General features: G+C 49.8%; 1 protein-coding gene and 1 long non-coding RNA gene across 5 annotated transcripts in view; one reads left to right on the top strand and one right to left on the bottom strand.

Moving 5' to 3' along the window:
• Positions 1 to 6,826: 6,826 nt before the first annotated feature.
• Positions 6,827 to 16,811, bottom strand: LOC118551941 (uncharacterized). 2 transcript variants are annotated; one of them, XR_004925302.2, is made up of 3 exons: positions 16,159 to 16,811; positions 15,340 to 15,406; positions 6,827 to 7,808 (listed from the first exon to the last, which is right to left on the bottom strand). It is a non-coding gene; the product is annotated as an uncharacterized LOC118551941 (long non-coding RNA). The 2 variants fall into 2 exon arrangements; XR_013449473.1 differs by having other exon boundaries at positions 16,552 to 16,811.
• A 205-nt stretch (positions 16,812 to 17,016) lies between these two features.
• Positions 17,017 to 22,044, top strand: part of LIN9 (lin-9 DREAM MuvB core complex component) — a 68,344-nt gene continuing 63,316 nt past the window's right edge. Inside the window, exon 1 of one of the 3 annotated variants that reach the window (XM_036118061.2) lies at positions 17,017 to 17,095. In XM_036118061.2, coding sequence (XP_035973954.1) covers positions 17,017 to 17,095 — 79 coding nt within the window. Of the gene's footprint in view, positions 17,096 to 17,706; positions 17,920 to 22,044 lie in introns of those variants that run through there. The other 2 variants (XM_036118062.2, XM_036118063.2) reach the window with 2 other exon arrangements.

Raw genomic sequence — 22,044 nt, 5'->3', positions numbered from 1 at the left:
CCCACTCCCCCTGCTTGCATTCCCTCTCTTGCTGTGTCTCTGTCAAAAAAAATAATAAAAAATTAAATTAAATTAAATTTAAATTAAAAAATAAATAGTTCAGCGAGGGCATCTTTCTCCTGCCCCCATTAGAACATCTTTCTCCTGCCCCCAGGCAGGCCCTGTGCCTCTTCCATAAAGACAGATGGCCTTTCACACCCCACGATGACTCAGATATTCACACAGTTTCAACTTCTCTCCACGCACTGAGCCCGGACATGGCTGGAGGTTCTAAGAGTCATAGAACTCTTCTCAGACTGTTTCCTCTGCATGCCCGTAGTGTTGTGAAGTCTCCCTTGTAACTTCAATCCGACTGCACACCATTTAATTTTACCCTCACACCAATCCTGGGAAACTGAGGCACAGTGTGGTGGAGTGACTTGCCCAAGGCCATACAGCTAAGTACATGACTCGGCTAAGTTCTAGACATGACTTTCGTTGCCTGACCCCTACACAGATCCTGCTGGGTGGGGGACCAAGTGAGAACCCTCCTCACCCAACCCAAGGCCAGCAACGGATGACCACTGCTCAGTCACTTGTACAAAGAATATCACACCTGCAAGGAAGCTTCTGGGGGTGATGGAGACGCTACGGATCCTGGTTGTGGCATCATAATCACTGAGTTGCACACTTTATTTTTTTTTTTTTAAGATTTTATTTATCTATTTGACAGAGAGATAGAAGAGTACAAGCAGAAGGAATGGCAGAGGCAGAGGGAGAAGCAGGCTCCGCACTGAGCAGGGAGCCCAATGCGGGACTCGATCCCAGGACCCTGGGATCATGACCTGAGCCGAAGGCAGACACTCAACCATCCAAGCCACCCAGGCGCCCCTGAGTTGCACACTTTAAATAGATGCAGTTCATCGTAATTAAGTGACCCTTCAATACAGTTGATTTTTAATCTTTTTGATTTTTTTTTTAAGTAGGCTCCACACCCAGCATGGAGCCCAACGCGGGACTTGAACTCAGGACCCTGGGATCAAGACCTGAGTTCAGATCAAGAGTCAGACGCTCAATGGGCTGAGCACCCCCAGGCGCCCCTACAGTTGGTTTTTAAATACCAGTGGGTTAAGTAGTCATAATGGCCTCTGTCCTCAGTGGCAAAACCAGAGCGGCATCGGCGGCTGGACTGGACTCTGTGTGATGAGCTCGTGGGAGTCACCAAAGGGGACAGAGGTGTCTGGCAGATTTCCAGAGAAGCCACGTGACCCTCCCCAAGGGGGAGAGAAGCCCAGCTCCTGACCCTGCCTCCCCCTCCCTGTTTCCCACAGAGCCCGAGCCCCTCTGTTTCCTTCCCCGTGAACTCCCACACACTGGCTTTGAGCCCCCAAGCCGATGCCTGGGGCTGAGCGTGGTCCCCGCCGGCTGCCAGGGCTCAAATCCTGGCTCGACCATCTGTGAGCCCCAGGGCTGCTCACTGACCTCTGTGCACCCCCTCTTCTTCATCTGGAAAGTGGGGCCCGCGGCACCTGCTCACGGGGCTGTTCCAAGGACGGACAGGTCTCTTTTATCTCGTTTTCGCGAGTTAATGGGCGTGAAGTTCTTAGATCGGTGCCTGGTACACGCTTGTTGGCGTGTGGCCACGGCAGCGAGGACCACGTCCCCCCACACTCAGTGGCCACGGCACGATTCTGCCCCCCCCCGGAGGGGGTTCAAACATTTCTTTTTTTTTTTTAAACATTTTATTTATTTATTCAACAGAGAGAGAGACACAGCGAGAGAGGGAACACAAGCAGGGGGAGTGGGAGAAGGAGAAGCAGGCTTCCCGCTGAGCGGGGAGCCCGATGCAGGGCTCGATCCCAGGACGCTGGGGTCACAACCTGAGCCGAGGGCAGACGCCCCACCGACTGAGCCACCCAGGCGCCCCGGGTTCAAACATTTCAACCATTGCACTTGCTTATCACCCCATCGACGTGTATTAGTTTTATTAAAATTGAAATTTGTTTTAAAATTTCTTCGATGCTGTGTCTTACATTTTCGAAACCTGTATCATGCAGCATAATGCAATTCTGTGAGGGAAAAAAATTAAAAGATACACGCCTAGAAAAAATGCTTAAGAAGAAAACTGCAAGATGTAAAAGTAGTAGCGTCTCTAGGTGGTTGGCTCACGGGGGATTTTTCTCTTTTGGGTTTTTCACTTTTTTTTTTTTTCCCATAAGAAGCCTTTACAATCAGGTCATAGAAACGATGAATGTCTTTAATTCGGTTGGGGAGTCTCTGCTTTCCGGCCGCACTCTCCTTATCCCTGCTGCGGACCACAGATGAGCCCTGGTCCCGGGTGCACCCCACCCCTTATCTTTCCCGACTTTTCCCCGGGGGGCCGGCCCCAGAGAACTCACTGTTGGGGGGGCCTGTGGGCACCATGGCGGCTCTCTGCCGGGGTCCCCGGGCCTGGCCTCCACCTGCTGGCCCCCCAGGCGCCTCCGCACCGGTCAGGGCTCCCTGACTCCCCAGAGCACGTGCCTGAAGGCTGGCCGCCAAGCTCGGCGCCCCCAGAACACTTCCTCCGGCCTCACTGCCCACTGGGCAGATTTTCCCGCACTTCCACAGGACCGGTTGGCTTTTCTTTTTTTTTTTTCTTTTTAAAGATTTTATTTTTATTTTATTTTTTTCAAGATTTATTATTTATTTGAGAGAGCGAGAAAGAGAGAGAGAGAGTACATGAGGGGGGGAGGGTCAGAGGGAGAAGCAGGCTCCTCGCTGAGCAGGAAGCCCGACGCGGGACTCGATCCCGGGACTCCGGGATCATGACCTGAGCCGAAGGCAGTCGCTTAACCAACTGAGCCACCCAGGTGCCCCCCGGTTGGCTTTTCTGACTGGGAAGTTGGGTGGACCCCGAGGGGAGGGAATCGGTGAGCTCTTCGGCTGATTTGGGGCTAGGGACAGCTGAGCAGGGGCGGGGGCCCTGCTGTAAGACCTGGCGAGCTTCTGGGGCCGAGGGGACTTCCCCACATAGGCCCTGGCTGTCAATAGGGACCGCTCCCATAAGGATCAGCAGGACACTCGTGTGATGAAGAAGAAAGAGGGGAGCAGGCACGTCTGGGCTAACTCCTCAGCCCCCAAGGGGCCCTAGAGGAGTGGAGACAGGTGGAGGGCCCCAGCCTGGCCAAGGGTGTGCTGGGCCCGAGCAGTAGGGCATCCAGGATGGGGTCCCCAGCAGAGTCCCCGTCCTAAGTGCCCCCCGAGAAGGTGGTTTAAATCCCAGGCCGTCCCCCTTTAGGGGTGCTGCGTGTCCAGTGAGGCTGCCGGGCACGGGGTGCGTGCAGGGAGCGGTGGCTGAGCCCCGCAGTGAGGACACGGGGCTTTGGCTTCTGCTGTGAGAGACAGTATGGCACCTGCATCCCAGCGGTGGGCTCCTTGTCCGTTTTCCGCCGAAAAGGGAGGCCCGGCCACAGCCACACGGCTTTGCCAGCCCTCATGTGGATGCCGGCTCGCTGGGCGGTGCCTGAGCCCGTCCCTTCTCTCCACGGCCCCTGCTGGGGACAAAGGTGACCCGGCGGGCGGCAGACGGTCACCCTGGCACCATCTCCGGGCCAGGAAAGACACCGGGCCCAGTGTGCTTAAACACCTCTGCTCCGTGGGTATCTTGCCCCAGGTGCTCAGCTGAGGCGTTCCAAGGCAGGTAACCAACTCTCTTGGAGGGCTTTCCCCTTGGATCTCTCAAGCCACCAGACTGACAAAGCCTTGTTACCTCCTGAAGCCTCGAAGCACCTGCTTCTCGGTTTTCAAGAGAAAATCGTTAGTAAGAGGTAATTTCAGGTGCGCCCGGCTGCCTCAGTCGGTGGAGCGCGCGACTCTTGATCTCGGGGTCGTGAGTTCGAGCCCCCTGTCGGGTGTGGAGATGACCGAAAAATAAAATCTTTGAAAGAAGTAAAGAAATGATTTTGTAGAAAATCTTGAGGGGCGCCTGGGTGGCTCCATCGGTTAAACGTCTGCCTTCGGCTCAGGTCATGATCCCAGGGTCCTGGGATCGAGCCCCACGTCGGGCTCCCTGCTCTGCGGGGACTCTGCTTCTGCCTTTCCCACTCCCCCTGCTCGTGTCCTCTCTCTTTTCTCAACTAAATAAATAAAATCTTTTTTAAAAATCTTGAAAAACACCTGAGTCAAATATTTAAATATATTCTGTTCTTTGTTATTCCAAGAAACCCTCTTGGAATCACCACTTTGGAAATAGTTGGTATTTAATGGAAAGCAAATCAGTTACCGGGCTGAAATGAAATAAGGCATCAGAGGATGGGTGAGTGGCTCTGGGTCCAGACCCTGAGAACCGCCTCCTAGCCATAGGGGCAGGCCTGCTGGCCCCGTGTCAGCCCAGAGGGCTGTCTGGAAGCCTCAGCCCTCCATCCACAAACGTCAGGGGCTCAGCGCCTCTGCTCTGCTTTAGAAAGAACCCGAGCTATATGGTGAATGGCATGGATCTTGGATGGAAAACACAGAAGGCAGGGAGGGAAGGGAGGCGTGGAAGCCGGGGCCCCAGCTAAGGCTGGAGCCAAGCCCTCAGGTGTTGGTTTTGGTGGTGTTACCTGTCCCTGCAGATTTCCTGATCACAGGTGGTAAGAGCCCATCTGTTGCTGGAGCTGGACGGGGCCTCGGGGTACTTAACGCAGGGATCCCGGGCCATCTCAACTTTGACATGGAAACTTCTGTTGTATGTGGGAGTGTTGGTTTTAAAAGGCGTCCACAAATTCGTTGTGGATTTTCCCCTCGAACGAGAGCTAACTTGTCTTCCCTTCAACGTAGGCGGTATTCGGTGAATTGCTTCTAGAAAAATAGGGCCTAAAAGGCAGTGTGGCTGCCTCCTTGCCCTCTCTCTTAGTTCGCTCTGGGGGAAGCCAGCTGCCAGGTTGTGAGGACACAGGCAGCCTCGGCGGCCGCATGAGAAAACCTCTGAGAAGGAGATCCTCCGGACCCAGGCGGGCCTGTGGATCAGGGTTCTCAGCCTTGGCACTATAAACACTGGGGGCTGGATACTTTTTCTACAGGACAGAGGGTGGCTCTCCTGGGCCCTGCAGGGGGCTGAACAGCACTCCTGGCCTCCACTCACTGATGCCAAGAGCACCTATACACACCCCTCAGTGACAATCACAAATGTCCCCGGCGGGACAAAGTCACCCCCCGTTGAAAGCCACCGCAGCCCTGGTCAAGATCATGACTTCCTGCTCCGTGAATCACCCAGAATCATGAGCCAGAAGCACCCAGCTAACCTGCCCCACAGAAACTGTGAGGTAAGATACTATGTATAATACATAAAATATGTAATACATAATCTATACAATATATAGCATATATATAATATATAAAGTTCTTGGGGGCGGTTTATTGTGCCGCCATAAATAACCAACGGACATAGGAGTTTTTCAGAGGAAAAGAAGGGTCTTTACCTTTCTCCGGGTTCTCAGGGGGCACCTGACCCCAAAAGGTTTAAGGATCCTAGCTCTAGTCCAGCCTCCCCGCCGGTGTAAAAATCCTCTTCACTGCATGCCTTGAGCGCTGGTCAAACTTGGACTGCTCAAATGGTCCCAGTTTTCCTACCTCCTAAGGTCACTCAGCCCGTTGTTAACAAATCTGGCTGTGGCGTACCAAGCCAAAACCTGCTGCCTGAGCTCCGGCCTGGGAGGCCGGCCTGTTTATTCAGGTTTCCTCACCAGCTTCTCAATCCCTATCAAAACGTAGCTTCTCTGTGCCCTTCTATTCTCCTCCTCCTCCTCTCTCTCTCTTCAGACTCTTGTTAACTAGCGAACTAATTCTTGCTACTCGGAAAAGATCAGCTAGCAAGAGAGCGTGCATATCCTGTTTAGCACTCCTGGAAAGAAGAGTGTCAGACCAATCATTTCTGGGAGTGCTCCCTGCTGCGGGAGGTCCCCGCTTGTGTTCAGGGCTGCAATTGCTGGGCCTTTCTCTTCACATCCCCTGAGATCATGGATGTGCGGCAAACAGTTCCTTCCTGCCTGCAGACTTGGGCTGCGGCAATGTTTATGATCTCCTTCGCCGAGTCCGAGGACTCCGGCAGGCATTACTCCCGGACGGCCAGAGGGCCCTTTAGTTTCTGTTGCAATCCAACAGGATACTTCCCCTTTGTCACAGGTCCAGCCCCATGACTTCTAAAGCCAGCCGTTGTGGGTCAGAACCACTTGCCAGAAACAAAACAGATGCAGAAAGAGAAACCACAGAGCAGTGAACCTCTTTCCAGAACACATCCTGCCAAGGAGAATGCAGGATTTTCACTGGCTGAGAGCTCATGCCCATGCTCATTGGCTCAGGGGGCACAGCACGGCCGGCTCTGCTTGGCTAAAAATGCACGCAGGAAGGGGACTCTCGGAGCAGGGGAGAGAAAGTAATGCAATACTGTGAAAATGTGGGTGTGTGTTTGTAAAAGAAAAACATTTCTAAAGACAAGTAACTTTATATTGAGTGCTAGCAGGATGGCATTATGTACGAATATGCACATATATCTGCTCTCCTACTTAGACAATAGACTAACCAAATTAAAAGCATTTGTCTCCTGAAACGCTGTAACGATTTATTCTAATGGTAGAACTTTTAGATGCCCTGTTTTTACTTTGGCCACCTTGGATAAACTTGACAGACTCTCAAAAGCAGTTGGTATGCTTGCCTGTCTCTGTCTCTTTTATTTATTTATTTTTAAGATTTTATTATTTGACAGAGAGAGAGCACAAGTAGGCAGAGTGGCAGGCAGAGGGAGAGGGAGAAGCAGACCCCCCCGCCGAGCAGGGAGCCCAACGCAGGACTCGATCCCAGGACCCTGGGATCATGACCTGAGCCGAAGGCAGACACTTAACCGACTGAGCCATCCAGGCGCCTCTCTGTCTCTTTTAGACTGCGATCCTAGCAGGCACGACCCATGTTCTGTTTGTATTCTTCAGTCCTCCATGTACAGTTAATGAGTTTGTACACTGCACAAGGATGCCCAGCCAGGGCTGAAATCCAGTCTGCTTCTCTAATCAAGCTCCACAACTTGGGGTTGTGTCTGCCCAGAGGACTGTACTTCTCCTATTTTATCTGACCTATAGGTTTTCCTCATTCCCTAATAGTGTCCTTTGATTTCTCATCTCCTTAACATTGTGGGAACCCGATAAATGTTTGCTGAAAGAGGAAATGAATCAAAAAAATAAAAAATTAAAAAAATTAAAAAATTAAAAAAAAGAGGATATGAATCAATGAAAGAATGAATGGACATACTCTGCTTTCAGGGAGGTGATTTTTTTTTTTTTGAACAGTCCAACAATCATCCCCCACTTTCCCTGCCCCACTTTTTTCCCTGCTATCCACCCCTTTCCCATTCCTCTACCCCCATCCCGTACTCAGGGTGAATCCTGAGGAGTCTAAGGCAGTGGTACTGAATCTTGGCTACGCATTAGGGATTTTTACAATCCCTTTGCCCACGGCCCAGCCCAGCCCAGTTGAAGCGGACCGTGAGGAGGTGGGCATCAGGCCTCAGTGGTTTTAAAGCTCCCCAGGTGATTCCACGCACACGAGGCAGACACCACTGATCTAAGCCAGTCGTGGTGGTCCCATTCCCCTCGCTGGCACACAGGTAGGACAAAGCATGCAGCCCAATTCTGGCCCATGAGGCTTGAGGGGAGGCTGCTAGGCTTTCGGAAAAGAGGTCCTCACTGCGGTGGGCTGGAAGAGGTGGCTCCTTCCCTTGGGCTTTCTGCTGTCCGGGTGCGTAGACGCGGTAACCATCAGTCATGGTGAGAAGAGCTCTCTCATTCTCCAGGACAAGCCGATGTGCTGAGGAAGGCGGGCTGAGGAGACGGGAGGGGCCCAGGTCCCTGGTTATGGCCCCAAACTGCACGACCCCCAGCCTGAAGACACGCCATTTCTTTACCGTTCAAAGTCATTTGAGTGAGGTTGTTCTGTTACTTAGAAAGGTACAACTGAGACAGTTAAGAGCTCTCAATATATAAAGGATTTTATTTTATTTTTTTTAAAGATTTTATTTATTTATTTGACAGAGAGAGACACAGCGAGAGAGAGAACACAAGTAGGGGGAGTGGGAGAGGGAGAAGCAGGCTTCCTGCCGAGCTGGGAGCCCAGTGTGGGGCTCAATCCCAGGACCCTGGGATCATGACCTGAGCCAAAGGCAGACACTTAACGACTGAGCCACCCAGGCGCCCCTATATAAAGGACTTTAAAAGATTTATTTCATTGGAAGAAAAGTCCAGTGAGAGTGCGTGTGTCTATGAGAAAGAATGCGGAAGAGAAAGAGAGAGAGACAGAGGGAGAGATCGTGTGTGTGTGTGTGTGTGTGTGTGTGTGTGTGTGTGTGTCGCCCCGGAGGAGAGCACAGGTGAGGAGCAATTGAGACACAACATGAAAGCAGAGGGGGGAGGGAATAAAAAGCCAAGAGCTAAGGGCACCCAGCTGGCTCGGTTGGCACGGGACTCTTGATATCGGGGATGTGAGTTCAGGCCCCAAGTTGGGTGTAGAGATTACTTAAAAATAAAATCTTTAGAGGCGCCTGGGTGGTTCCGTCGGTTAAGGGTCTGCCTTCGGCTCAGGTCATGATCCCGGGGTCCTGGGTTTGAGCCCCGAGTCGGGTTCCCACCTGGCAGGGGGGTCTGCTTCTCCCGCTCTCTCTGCTTTTCCCCCAGCTCGTGCTCTCTCTCTCAAATAAATAAAATCTTAAAAAATAAAATCTTAAAAAAAAAAAAGAAAGCCAAGAGCTATATATAGACAAAAACCCATATACACAGTTTGGGAGGAAATTATGCTTTAAAAGAGGACCTAGAGGGACGCCTGGGTGGCTCAGTTGGTGAAGCTCTGCCTTTGGCTCAGGTCATGATCCCGGGGTCCTGGGATCGAGCCCCGCGTCAGGCTCCCTGCTTGGTGGGAAGCCTGCTTCTCCCTCTCCCACTCCCCTTGCTTGTGTTCCCTCTCTCGCTGTGTCTGTCTCTCTCTCTGTCGAATAAATAAATAAAATATTTAAAAAAAAAAAAGAATAGGAACTAGAATCATAGACGAAGAAGCTGGAGGAGGCGCTAAACAACATGAGGACGTAAAAATGCTGGTGATCAGTACAGTCGCAACATGGTTGCTGAACACATAGGTCCAGGGGGAGGGTTAGAGCCCAGGAGCTAAGGTCGTAGGAGAAAGAACGAGTTCCGGGACCGGGGGTGGGAGCCAGGGAATGCACCAACAGTTAGTTATTAACACCCACTCTGTGTACTCATGCAGCTGACACCACGAATCCAAGAACACTTGCAACCAACGTGCAAGGTTTCCTCTCAAGAAGGCCCTGGAGAGCACTCCATCCTGCACATAAGATGCATATAGTAAATATTAGTTGGGACACCTGGCCCCAGTGGGTTGAGCACCCAGCGCTTGGTTTTGGCTCAGGTCATGATCTCAGGGTCGTGAGATTGAGCCCCAGGTCGGGCTCCCTGCTGGGTGGGGAGTCTGCTTGAGATTCTCTTTCCCCCTGCTCTCTCTCCTCCCCACTCTTTCACCCTCTAAAATAAGTAAATCTTAAATAAATGTATATGGGTTGAATCAACCAGAGACAATATATGATCAAGCAGCAAATTGTTGGATCGAGGCTATTGTGTCTTTGGGATGCAGAGGAAGGGAAATTGGCAGACTCACTGGAGTGATTCTGGAAAGAACCATGGAACGTAGGAGCCCGGTCCTGACATGTACAGAGGCTTTACACGGGCAGAGAAAATGGGCAGAGGCTCGATGACATGAATTCTCAATCACGGATTCCTGGCAGTTGCTACAGGCCAAGTAATTCCTATCATTATGATCCAGAGACAAGTACGCTATCGAGGCAGTCGAATTTGATGTGTGACTAATTGTTTTTTTTAAAGATTTTATTTATTTGAGGGAGAAAGAATGAGACAGAGAGAGAGCATGAGAGCGGGAGGGTCAGAGGGAGAAGCAGACTCCCCGCTGAGCAGGGAGCCCAATGGGGGACTCGATCCCGGGACTCCAGGATCATGACCTGAGCTGAAGGCAGTCACCCAACCGAGCTACCCAGGCGCCCTAATTGTTTTTAATTTGAAAAGGGCAAAGTATTCCATTCAAACAGAAAACTGTATGAAAAAGCTGGGAGTAATTAATAAAATCCTTGTGCCACTCTTTTCAATGTTAGCGGTTTTTACATCTTTACATGAACAAACGGGCACCATGTAGAAGCTGTGCTGAAAGAGCCTTTGTGAAGCTTGGTCCTCCTTCTGTTGACAGACTGGACCCACCACTGTCACTCTGGGGCAAGGGACACCAGCTTACTGGCTGTGAGATCCTGGAAAGTTTCCTAAACTCCTGGAACGTCAGTAAAATGAGGGATAATCACGGTGCTTCTCCCAACAGGTTGTGAGATTAAGGGAGAAAATTGCAGGTAGTGTTACCTAGTGACTAATATGTTGTGGGTATTCTGTAAATGGTAACTACAAGCTATCATATAAATGCAAAATAACCACTACCACGGGCACACAGGTAGTCTAAGGCTTAAAATCGAAGGAAAAAAAATAACCAATAATTACCAAATAATCACCAAATAACCAAAGCGAGCTGCTATTAACATTTTGGCACATTTCCTTCTGGTCTGCTTTCTAGCTAAAATGTTTTGGTTGTAACCCTACAGTAAGGATAATTTTGCATCCTACTCTTCTGAAAGAAATTAAAATAAATAAAATCTTAAGAAAAAAACTAACCCAAAGGTTTTCAATTGAGACAAAACCCCAAAAGTCTGAAAACACGGTTTTTCTTCTAACAGGTTTATTGAGATATAATTTATATACCATGCATGTCACCTATTGAAAATGTACAATTCAGGGGCGCCTGGGTGGCTCAGTCGGTTAAGCATCTGCCTTCAGCTCAGGTCATGATCCCGGGGTCCTGGGATCGAGCCCCGCATTGGGCTCCCTGCTCAGCAGGAAGCCTGCTTCTCCCTCTCCCACTCTCCCCGCTTGTGTTCCCTCTCTCGCTATTTCTCTGTCAAATAAATAAAATAAAATCTTTTAAAATAAATAAATAAATAAATAAAATGTACAATTCAATGGCTTTAGTAGAGTTGTGCAAACATCACTGCAGTCAGGCAATTTTAGAACATTTTCATCCCTCCCAAAAGAAACCTTGTACTCTTCAGCAATCCCACACACCTGCCACACCCCAGCCAACCGACGGTCTACTTTCTGTCTCTATTTGCTTGTTCTGGACATTTCTTATAAATGGAATCATACAATATGTGGTCTTTTGTGACTGGCTTCTTTCACTTAGCATGTTTTCAAGGTTATCTCTGTTGTAGTATGTATTAGTACTTAATTTCTGAAGAATATTCTGTTATGTGGACATCGCTTTTTATTATTTTTTTAAGATTTTATTTATTTATTTGACGGGGGGGGGTGGATATCACAAGTAAGGAGACAGGCAGGCAGAGGGAGAGGGAGAAGCAGGCTCCCCACTGAGCAGGGAGCCCGATGCAGGGGCTCGATCCCAGGACCCTGAGATCATGACCTGAGCTGAAGGCAGATGCTTAACCGACTGAGCCACCCAGGAGTCCCTGGACGTTGCTTTTTAAGAAATAGCTCCTTTTAGGGGCACCTGGGTGGCTCAGTCGGTTGGGCGTCCGACTCTTGGTTTTGGTCAGGGTTGTGAGATCAAGCCCTACATCGGGCTCCACACTAAGTGCAGAGTCTGCTTGAGATCCTCTCTCTCCCTCTGCCCCCTCCCGTTCATGCTCACTCTCTCTAAAATAAATAAATCTCTCTAAAATAAATAAATCTTTTTTTTTTTAAAGATTTTATTTATTTATTTGACAGAGAGAGACACAGCGAGAGAGGGAAACACAGCAGGGGCAGAGGGAGAGGGAGAAGCAGGCTTCCCGCGGAGCAAGGAGCCTGATGTGGGGCTTGATCCCAGGACCCTGGGATCATGACCCGAGCCGAAGGCAGACGCTTAACCGACTGAGCCACCCAGGTGCCCCCATTTTAGCCATTTTTACAAAAGACTTTAAGTCATCTCTACACCGAACATGGGGCTTGAACTTACAACCCGCGAGGCCACAAGTTGCACATCCCACTGACTGAGCCAGCGGATGCCCCCATTTTAAGCATTTTTAAGGGTGGTGTTGGGTGGCATTATGTACATTCGCACTGCTGTGCAGCCACGACCGCCATCCGTCTCCAGAACTGCTCCGTCGTTCTAAACTGAGACTCAGCACCCACTACACACTGACTTCCCCAGGAGCCCTGTTCTATTTTCTGTCTCCATGAATGTGACCACTCTATGTACCTCATACAAGTGAAATCCTTACAATATTTGTCTTTTTGTAACTGGCTTATTTTATTCAGCATAATGTCTTCAAAGTTCATCCACGTTTGGGTGCATATTTCAGAGAATTTCCCTCCCCCCCCTTTTTTTTTGAGAGCGAGGGAGCACGAGAGTGGTGGGGGGAGGGGGAGGGAGAGAGAGAATCTCAAGCAGGCTCCACGCTCAGCACGAAGCCTGACACAGGGCTCGATCTCACAACACAGATCACAATCTGAGCCGAAACCAAGAGTCAGATGCTTAACCAACTGAGCCACCCAGGTGCCCCTCTTATATGTCATTTTAAATTGGAATACACAATTTAAGGGCCTGTGATGGATGTGTTATTGTCATACCACAGAGGGAGAAACTGAGGCAGGGAGAGGGGGCCAGGTTCCTGATTCTCTCACCTGGTCAATGTTGTCTTTGAACAAGTTTCCAGGTTGTTGGGAGAATCGAGTAAGCCAATGACTTAAATTCTCGCTCATAAATATCCAATAAAGAACCTCACTGAAGAGAATAGTTTAGTGCCTTGTTTGCGTTCCCACAGTTAATACATGGTCAATATGGGGCTGGGAGACAGCTTCAGGCTTCAGAGTGTGAGAAGTCTCACATTTAGGGTTTTTGTTTAAAATGCAGATTATCAACTATCTATTAGAAAACCTGAAAGACTCCACCCCAAAATGCTTCAATTGATAAATTCAGCAAAGTCACAGGATAAAAAATCAATGTGCAGAAAGCTGTTGCATTTCTGGACACTAACAAAGAAGCAGCATAAAGAGAAAGTAAGAAAACAATCCCATTTACAAACGCACCAAAAATAATAAAACACCTAGGAATAAACCTAACCAAAGAGGTGAAAGACCTGTGCTCTGAAAACTATAGAACACTGATGAAAGAAATTGAAGATGACACAAAGCAATGGAAAGACATTCCATGCTCATGGATTGGAAGAACAAATATTGTTAAAATGTCTCTACTACCCAAAGCAATCCACACATTAATGCAATCCCTATCAGAATACCAGAGTATTTTTCACAGAAATAGAAGAAACAATCCTAAAATTTGTTTGGAACCACAAAAGACCCCAAAGAGTGAAAGCAATCTTGGAAAAGCAAAGCTGGAGGCATCACGATTCCGGACTTCATGTTATATTACAAAGCTGTCATCATCAAGACAGCATGGTGCTGGCACAGAAACAGACACATAGATCAATGGAACAGAACAGAAAACCCAGAAATGAACCCACAACTCTATGGTCAACTAATCTTCGACAAAGCAGAAAAGAACATCCAATGGGGAAAAGACAGTCTCTTCAGTAAACGGTGTTGAGAAAACTGGGCAGCAACATGCAGAAGAATGAGTCTGGACCACTTTCTTACACCATACACAAAAATAGACTCAAAATGGATTCAAGACCTAAATGTGAGACCTGAAACCATAAAACTCCTAGAAGAGAACACATGGAGGAATGTCTCTGATGTGGACCATAGCAACTTCTTTCTAGATATGTCTCCCGAGGCAAGGGAAATAAAAGCAAAATAAACTGGGGCGCCTGGGTGGCTCAGTCGGTTAAGCGTCTGCCTTTGGCTCGGGTCATGATCCCTGGATCCTGGGATCGAGCCCCACATCCGGCTCCCTGCTCGGTGGAGAGCCTGCTTCTCCCTCTCTCTCTGCCTGCTGCTCTGCCTACTTGTGCTTTCTCTCTCTGTGTCAAATAAATAAATAAAATCTTTATAAAAAAAAGCAAAATAAACTATTGGGACTTCATCAAAATAAAAAGCTTCTGCACAGCAAAGGAAATAACCAACAAAACTAAAAGACAACCTACTAAATGGGAGAAGAGATTTGCAAATAACATATCTATTAAAGGGCTAGTAACCAAAATATATAAAGAACTCACACAACTCAACACCCCAAACCCAAATAATCCTATTAAAATGGGCAGAAGACATTAACAGACATTTCTCCAAAGATGGTCAACAGACACATGAAAACATGCTCAATATCATTCACCATCAGGGAAATGCAAATCAAAACCACAATGAGATATCACCCTACACCTGTCAGAATGGCTAAAATCAACAACAGGTGTTGGCGAGGATGTGGAGAAAGGGGAACCCTCGTGCACTGTTGCTGGGAATGAAAGCTGGTGCAGCCACTCTGGAAAACGGTATGGAGGTTCCTCAAAAAGTTAAAATAGAGGGGGAAAAAAAAGTTAAAATAGAACTAGCCTGCAATTCAGTAATTGCACTCCTGGGTATTTACCCAAAGAATACAAGAACACTAATTCAAAGAGACACATGCACCCCAATATTTACAGCAGCATCTACAATAGCCAAGATATGGAAGCAGCCCACATAATATATCCATTCCCATGTGTGATACATATACACGATGGATTATTATTCAGCCATAAAAAAGAATGAAATCTTGCCATTTGCAACAACATAGATGGACCTAGAGCGTATTATGCTAAGTGAAATAGGTCAGTCAGAGAAAGACAAATACCATATGATTTCACTCATATGTGGACTTTAAGAAACAAAACAAACAAAGGAAAAAAGAAAAAAAGACAAACGAAGAAACAGATTCTTAACTCTAGAGAACACACTGATGGTCACCACAGGGGAGGTTGGTGGGAGGATGGGAGAAACAGGTGATGAGGATGAAGGAGGGCACCTGTCCTGATGAGCACCGGGTGATGTATGGAAGTGCTGAATCACTCTATTGTACACCTGAAACTAATATTACACGGTGCTAACTATACTGGAATTTTTTAAAAAAATAATAAAGTTTAAAAAAACAACAAAAAATAAAAGACAGATTATCAGAAGAGCCTAAAATTACTTAAACAACAGACCTGCTGTTATGTGTGAAATCTGCGTTCAGATAAAAGCTGGTTTGCTTTGGCCTAATGATACTTTGACCACGGGCTACTTTGCCACACTTGACTTATCCCAGTCCTCTATTCTTCCATTCTCAGAGTTGACCTTTTCTGGAACTCTCCGTATTGGTATGACTTACCCCCCACCTGCTGACAGCAGCAGGGATGAGTTGTTTTCGGCTCCTTAGAAGGTAGATCAGGATGTGTCTAGAAGGCACAGGAGGGGTTAAATTAGTGAAGCAAGGGTTACTTTGTAAAACTTAAGTTTTCACCACACTGTTCCCCTTCCTACCTCGGCAAGTGGCACCTAGTTTCCAAGACAGAAGCTGGTGGCACCAGGGAGACCCCTATTGCAAAGTGGTGGCAGCAATAGCTAACATTTGGGCCCAATTGTGTGAGCAACTTTTTTTTTTTTAAGTTTTTTTTTTTAATTTATTTATTTGACAAACAGAGACAGCGAGAAAGGGAACACAAGCAGGGGGAGTGGGAGAGGGAGACGCAGGCTTCCCGCCGAGCAGGGAGCCCCATGCGGGGCTCGATGCGGGGCTCGATCCCAGGACCCTGGGATCATGACCTGAGCCGAAGGCAGACGCTTAACGACTGAGCCACCCAGGCGCCCCATGTGAGCAGCTATTACAAAACCTGTACATCTACCAACTCATCGCATCCTCAAAATCCTCTGTGATTATTTGCACTTTCCACGTGAGAATGTGAGGCACAGAGATTTAAGAAACAAACCTGCGAGGGGCCTTGGGTGGCCCAGTAAGTTAAGCGCCCCGACTCTCTCTCCTTTTCTGATCAGGCGGTGATCTCCTGGTGGTGAGATCGAGCCCCTAAACCCGCCCCACACTGGGCTTCTCGCTCAGCGCAGTCTGCTTGAGATTCTTTCTCCCTCTGCCCCTCCCGCTGGTACTCTCTCTCTAAAATAAATAAACCTTTTTAAAAAAGGAGAAACAAACCTGCATTATAGATTATACAATGGCAGCCAGAACCGCAACCAGGCCTTAGGGCCGTAGAGCGCGCCCTCCGACAGGTGCAGACGTCTCTCCCTTCTTTGGCCTGCCCGCCCCGAGGAGCTTCCCCGCCACCAACCATACGTGTTTCCAGGGCCCGTGGCACCGCAATCCACTGCCCACATTTTTGTTCTGGAGCACAGATGCAAGCAGGCCACCCTGTTATTCAGAACCCGCCTTCTGCCTCGCGCTCAGCAAGTCCCAGTGCTGAGCCCGGCCTCGGCTGCCTGCCCCGTCCGCGCTTCCAGTCCCTGGAATTCACCTGTGTTGTCCTGTCCTTGCCTCACTCTCCCCCCGACCCCCTAAATTCCCGAACAGGAAGGCTCGGGGCTCACTAACGTCTGTTACATGAACTGCTGACAGCCACGGCGGCTTTATCACGGGACAGGGCCATTTCTCCCGCAGCGGGACGAGCTGTCATCGCTGTTCCCGGAACACCTGGGGCAGGGGACCCGCCGCCCCGCCGCTGACTCCGGTCGCCGGGCCGGCAGTGCTCCCGTCCCCCCGTCGCAGCCGCAGCCGCAGCGCCGGCGGCGAGCCCCGGACGGCCGGGCGGGCCTCGGCCGCTCCCCGCGCGCTCCGGCGCCGGGCCTGGCGGCGCGGCCTCCTCCGCCTCGCTCCGGCCCGCGGCCGGCCGGGGGCCGGGGCGGGGGGAGCGGCGCCGGGCCCGCTCGGCCGCACCCCTCCCCGGCGGCCGCGGGCGGAGCCGGCCCGCCTCAGCCGGCCGCGGCGGGAGCGGAGCCGCGCCGCGGGCAGCGAGCTCCGCATTCGAACCTCCCTCGCAAAGACAGTCTCCGCCCCACAATGCACCGCGGCGGGCAGCCTTTGAAAAAGCGGCGCGGCTCGTTCAAGATGGCGGAGCTCGACCAGTTGCCTGACGAGAGTGAGTAGCACCTCAAAGCGCCCCCCGCCTGCCGCCGGCCGCCCGCCCCCGGGCTGCGCCGGCCGGGACGGGCAGCCGTGCTCTCTGCCGGGCGAGGGGGCCGGCTGCCAGCCCCGCCGCGCTCCCACGGTGCTCCCACTCCGGGGTTGCCGCCGCGTCGCCGCCTTTGTTATGGTGTCTGTGTGTTGGTTTCTGGGGTGGTGTGAGCGCCGGGGCCGGAAACCGAAAGCCCGGGGGCCCGGCGCGCGCCCGGCGGAGGCGGGGGCCGCTGTCCCGGCCCGACTCGGGCCCCCGGCCGGGTGGGGGAGGAGCGGCCCCGGGACCGCGGGGGCCGTCCGCGCCGCCTGCCCCGCTCGCCCGGCGCCGAGGGACGCCCGGCGGGGTTATGTAACCCGCCCGGCCGGGGCCGCGCGGGGCGGGGGCCGGGGAGGGGCTGCCTGGGCCCGGCGTAGCGTCCTGTCGCGGCTCCTGCCTCTGCAGGCGCTCGGGATCCCCGCTGTCCTCCCCCCACCCCCCCTCCGGTGTGTCCACCCCTGGAAGTGTTTCCGTGTCAAAGGGCTGGCCCCTTCTCCTGGGACCACAGGTGGCTGTGGACCTTTCCGGGGGGATCCAGGCTGGGCGCCCCAGTGTGCAGGTAGCCCCCAGCCCGCAGACTTCCTGGTGTGCGTTGGTGCCTTCAGAATCATGGGGGTACCTTTCTGCATGGCTGAGAGCATCGCAGCATGCACACACGGTGCCCTGCCTGACACCCACCCCTGCGATCGCCTGCCTTGACGGTGTTTGCTCACCCTGCCGCCTCTGACCTGCACACTCACCCGTGTTTAGTAAGTGCAAGCACCAGTTCCGTAGTTTAAGCACGACAGGGCGGAATTTTGTAATTTACAGTGTTGTATGAAATATGGAAGAAGGCAGGTATTTGAGTTAATTACAGAAGGGTCCTGATCCACACTCACTATTCGGTTTATGTGTGCCTATCGTTTGTGAGAGTCTTAGTGTAACAAAAACAAAAGTCTCAATCACCGCGAAATCCAACTGTGCAAGCTGGAGGCAAATAGACACTCTTAAAATGAGAGCTACATACAGCCAACTCTGTTTTCTTTGTGGGGTCATGTATCCTTAATGTGTTACAAAGTGAAGAGTTCAAGTTACGAAACTGGTGAAAAGAGTTTGTGTTTTAAATTTGTTCTAGACCAGAGCGAGGTTCCAGTAGAATTTTCTGGTTGATGGAAATACTTGATTTTGTAATGTCCAGGAGGGTAGCCACGAGGCACGCGGGGCTATGGAACTCTCCAGATGTGGCTAGAGTGACGGAGGAACAGAATTTTAAATTTTATTTTCATTAGTTGAAATTTACGGGGTCACAGGTGGCTAGTGGCTACGGCATTGGACTGGGCACATCCTTGGACCATCCATGAGTTTTGTTGTTTCTTGTTTGGAGAACACAGTTGTGATTTCAGATGCCCCCAAATAAGGGTGGGCCTACTAAACACAACATGCTTGTCATCTGAAAATCTGTGCTATCTTTAGAATTAAGATGTTTTATCGCAGCTTAGAAGTCACACCCACTAGACCTGTTATTTTGATTACTGTGGTCATTCTGTTGAGATGACAGGCGTTTTAAGTGGCTTTCTTTTAACTGTCATTTGGAATATTTGCTTGTCATCGTTAAACATTTATTGAGGACTTACTTTGGTTCTTTGTAGAGACTTGGGACTCACAGTAGGGTGCAAATTCCAGCTACACTCTCAAACTATATAACTGACATTTATATTACTTTGTGACATTTCTGGTCCATTGGGGTGTATATGGGCATACACCTGTGTTTGTGTGGTGTAGGTCTTGTTTAGCTAGACCACAACTTGTTGAAAGCAGGAATTGCCTTACTTCGTTGGTCACACAGAGCTACATATCGGGTATATATAAAAACTTGATTTATATGGAATCGAAGGTAGGATAAGAAGCATTCCTTATGAACCTGGAGCAGAGTCTTGGAAAGGAAAAGTGATTTCAGTTTGATACTGGAAATAGCTGCATGTTCCTCTGCCAATTTTAGTCAAAGGGGCTAGCTCATGCATTAGCCAATAGCCGGTATAACATTATCAATGATAAAAGTTACCATCTGAGTACTTACTGTGAACCAGATGCTGTGCAAAGCGTATGATACGCATTTGCTCACTGAGTGCTCATTTCAGTCAACTAAGTACTCTTACAAGCTGGATTGTGTGTATGAGGAATCGGAGGCTCTCTTCTGCCCAGGCCTTTCCTCTGACTCCCAGACTCAGTATCCCTTGCCTGTTTCACATCTCCTCTTAGATGCCTCAGCGGCCCCTCAGACTTCACGGGTTCAAGACCTACGTCATAATCCAGGGGTTCCTGTCTTAATGAACGGCTCCACTGTGCGTTCATTGAAACCTGAAGGCTAGCTTTGGCCCTTCCCTGTCTTCCATTGTCCCATATTGAAGCCTTTACTACATCTTGTAACTTTTACTTGCTCCATGTCTCGATCTGCCTACTTCTCACCATCTCCTGCCCCAGCCAGGGTGACGCTCCTGTGCACCAGTCACCATTAACCCACGGCCCGCCCCCACCCCCCAGCCTACATTCGGCCTGAGCCGTCCTTCCAGAATGTGTACATGTCATCCTGCTGCTTGGAACAGTTTAGTAGCCACAAGAGCCTTTGGACTCTGGCCACACTCCACCTCTCCGGCTTCAGTTTGTACCACTCTCATCCTGTCCCTTTGGGCTAAATTTGGCCTTTTTCATTCCCTATACTCCCCAGGCTTTCTTCTTCTTTTTTTTTTTTTTGCAAGGCCTTTGCACATGCTGCTCTCATTCTCTGGAGTGCGCTTCCTTCCCCTCGCTTGCAGTTGACAGCTACTTACCCTTCAGATCCCATTTTAAGCTTCTTTAGAAAGTTATTTTCTGTCCGTGACAAAGATTACATCTTCTTATTAAATCTTTTCCTACCACCATGGAACTCCTTGGTGGCACCTGTCACAGTTGCAGCTTTACATTTGTTCACGTGATTGGCTAGAAGCCTCCTGGAGAAGGTACCATTTCTGTTTTGCTTCATGCTTGCATTTCTTGTTCCATGCATAACACCTGGCTCGCTTCTCTGACCCTTTTCCATGGCCCTCTTCGTTTGCTAGCTACTCCCTAAGCACAGTGCCCTTTCTCCCTGTTCCTTGAATGTTCTAACTGTTCTATCTCAGGTTTTTTTTTTTTTACCTGTTAATTCTTCTGCCCAGACTCGTTGCTTTGACCTCCTGCTCCCTCAAGACTAGTCCTTTTTAGATGTTACCTCCTCAGAGAAGCCTTCCCTCACTCCCCTGTGTAAAATAACCACTGCCCCCACTGAGATCCCCTCATTTGTTTCCTTTATGACAACTGCTACGCATCATTGTCATTTCATGTACTTGTTTCTTGTGTGTCTCCTCCCACTGGAGTGTAAACGCTCAGAGAGCAGAGGCCTTTGTCTCTCTTGGCCTTCAGGTAATCCCAGCCCCTAGAATAGTGCAGTGGCAGGCGTTCAGTGGAGACTTTGTTGTTGTTGATTGATCAAAGTAATGGTAGCAATAAGCATGATCTAAAAGTTAGCCATGTGCTATGTGTACTGTTCTCGAAGCACTTTAACATATGGTAACTTGTCTAATCCCCATTTTACAGACGAAGAATCAGCAGCACAGAGAAGTGAAGTAAATTTCTTTCTTTCTTTTTTTTTTTTTTTAAATGTTTTATTTATTTATTCATGAGAGTCAGAGAGAGAGAGAGAGGCAGAGGCAGAGGGAGAAGCAGGCTCCCCGCTGAGCAGGGAGCCCGATGCGGAACTCGATCCCAGGACCCTGGGATCATGACCTGAGCCGAAGGCAGACGCTTAACCATCCGAGCCACCCAGGCGCCCGTGAAGTAAATTTCTTAAGTAACTCAGCAAAAAGTGGCCGAACAGGGATTCAAACACAGCTAGTCTCCATGTGTGCTTTTGACCGCTATGCTATACAGCCTCTCAGAGAAAGGGTTAAAAGTGGTGGGTCAAAATCCCCAGGACAGAGTCTGGCCTTCATGGAGCAGGAATGGAGATCCTTGCGGCTCACACCTCTTCCTTCAGATCTCTGCTCAAATATCACCTTCAGAGAAACTACTCATGAGCACCTCTTAGAAAAATAGTCTTCCCTCTCCCAGCCCCGGCCTACATTCCTGTTATCCTGCTTTATCCACCCCCCCCCCGCCCCCGCCCCGTGCCCCATAATCACTTGATGTGTGCATTTGTTTGTCTCCCTTCCCTAGAATGTAAACTCCATGGGTGTGGGCACTTTGGCTCTTTGCATGCTGTTGTCTCCCCCGTGCCTACAGCAGGGACTGGGGGTGCGGTCGGCACTCCACATATTCACTGGATGAGTGGATGCTACCACTTTTTCTAAAGTGAGCCGTATTTCTCTGGTAACTACGTGGCCATGTGCCCTGTCCACTAGCTGCTTCCCAGTTGTGTTCTATGTGAGGCCTTTTAGCTAGACTTTATGGCCTCTCTCCCCCACTTCACCCCCACAGTTCTACTTCCACTGGTCATTAAACCACTGTGCCATTTGGAGGCCGGTCAGATGTCCTGTTACCCAGTCTCCCACATCTATGCAAGAGTAGAGTGAGAGCAAGGGTGGCTTTGGTGTTGATGGCTTGTCTGTTCTATAAGCGTCTCGTCCTGCCCTGCAGAGGAAAAGTCAGCTGAAGTTTAGGGATCGGAATGGCATAAAAATATTTCATAGCCAGAACCGCAGTACATTTTCGTTTCTCCTTTAAAGTCTGTTGTCCATTTGTAGGAGTTGTAAATCATGGCTGCTTTTGTTGAACACCAAGGAGAACTAATATGTCTTCTCTGATTTTTTACCTGGTTCATATTCTTCTTTCTTACTTTATCTCCTGGAATCATCATTTATTTATATTTGTGTTTTTATGAA

The sequence above is a fragment of the Halichoerus grypus genome, chromosome 7, assembly GCF_964656455.1.
Source record: "Halichoerus grypus chromosome 7, mHalGry1.hap1.1, whole genome shotgun sequence".
Lineage (NCBI taxonomy): Eukaryota > Metazoa > Chordata > Mammalia > Carnivora > Phocidae > Halichoerus > Halichoerus grypus.
Note: the sequence above shows the minus strand (reverse complement) of the source record. Positions and strands in the feature narration are given on the sequence as shown.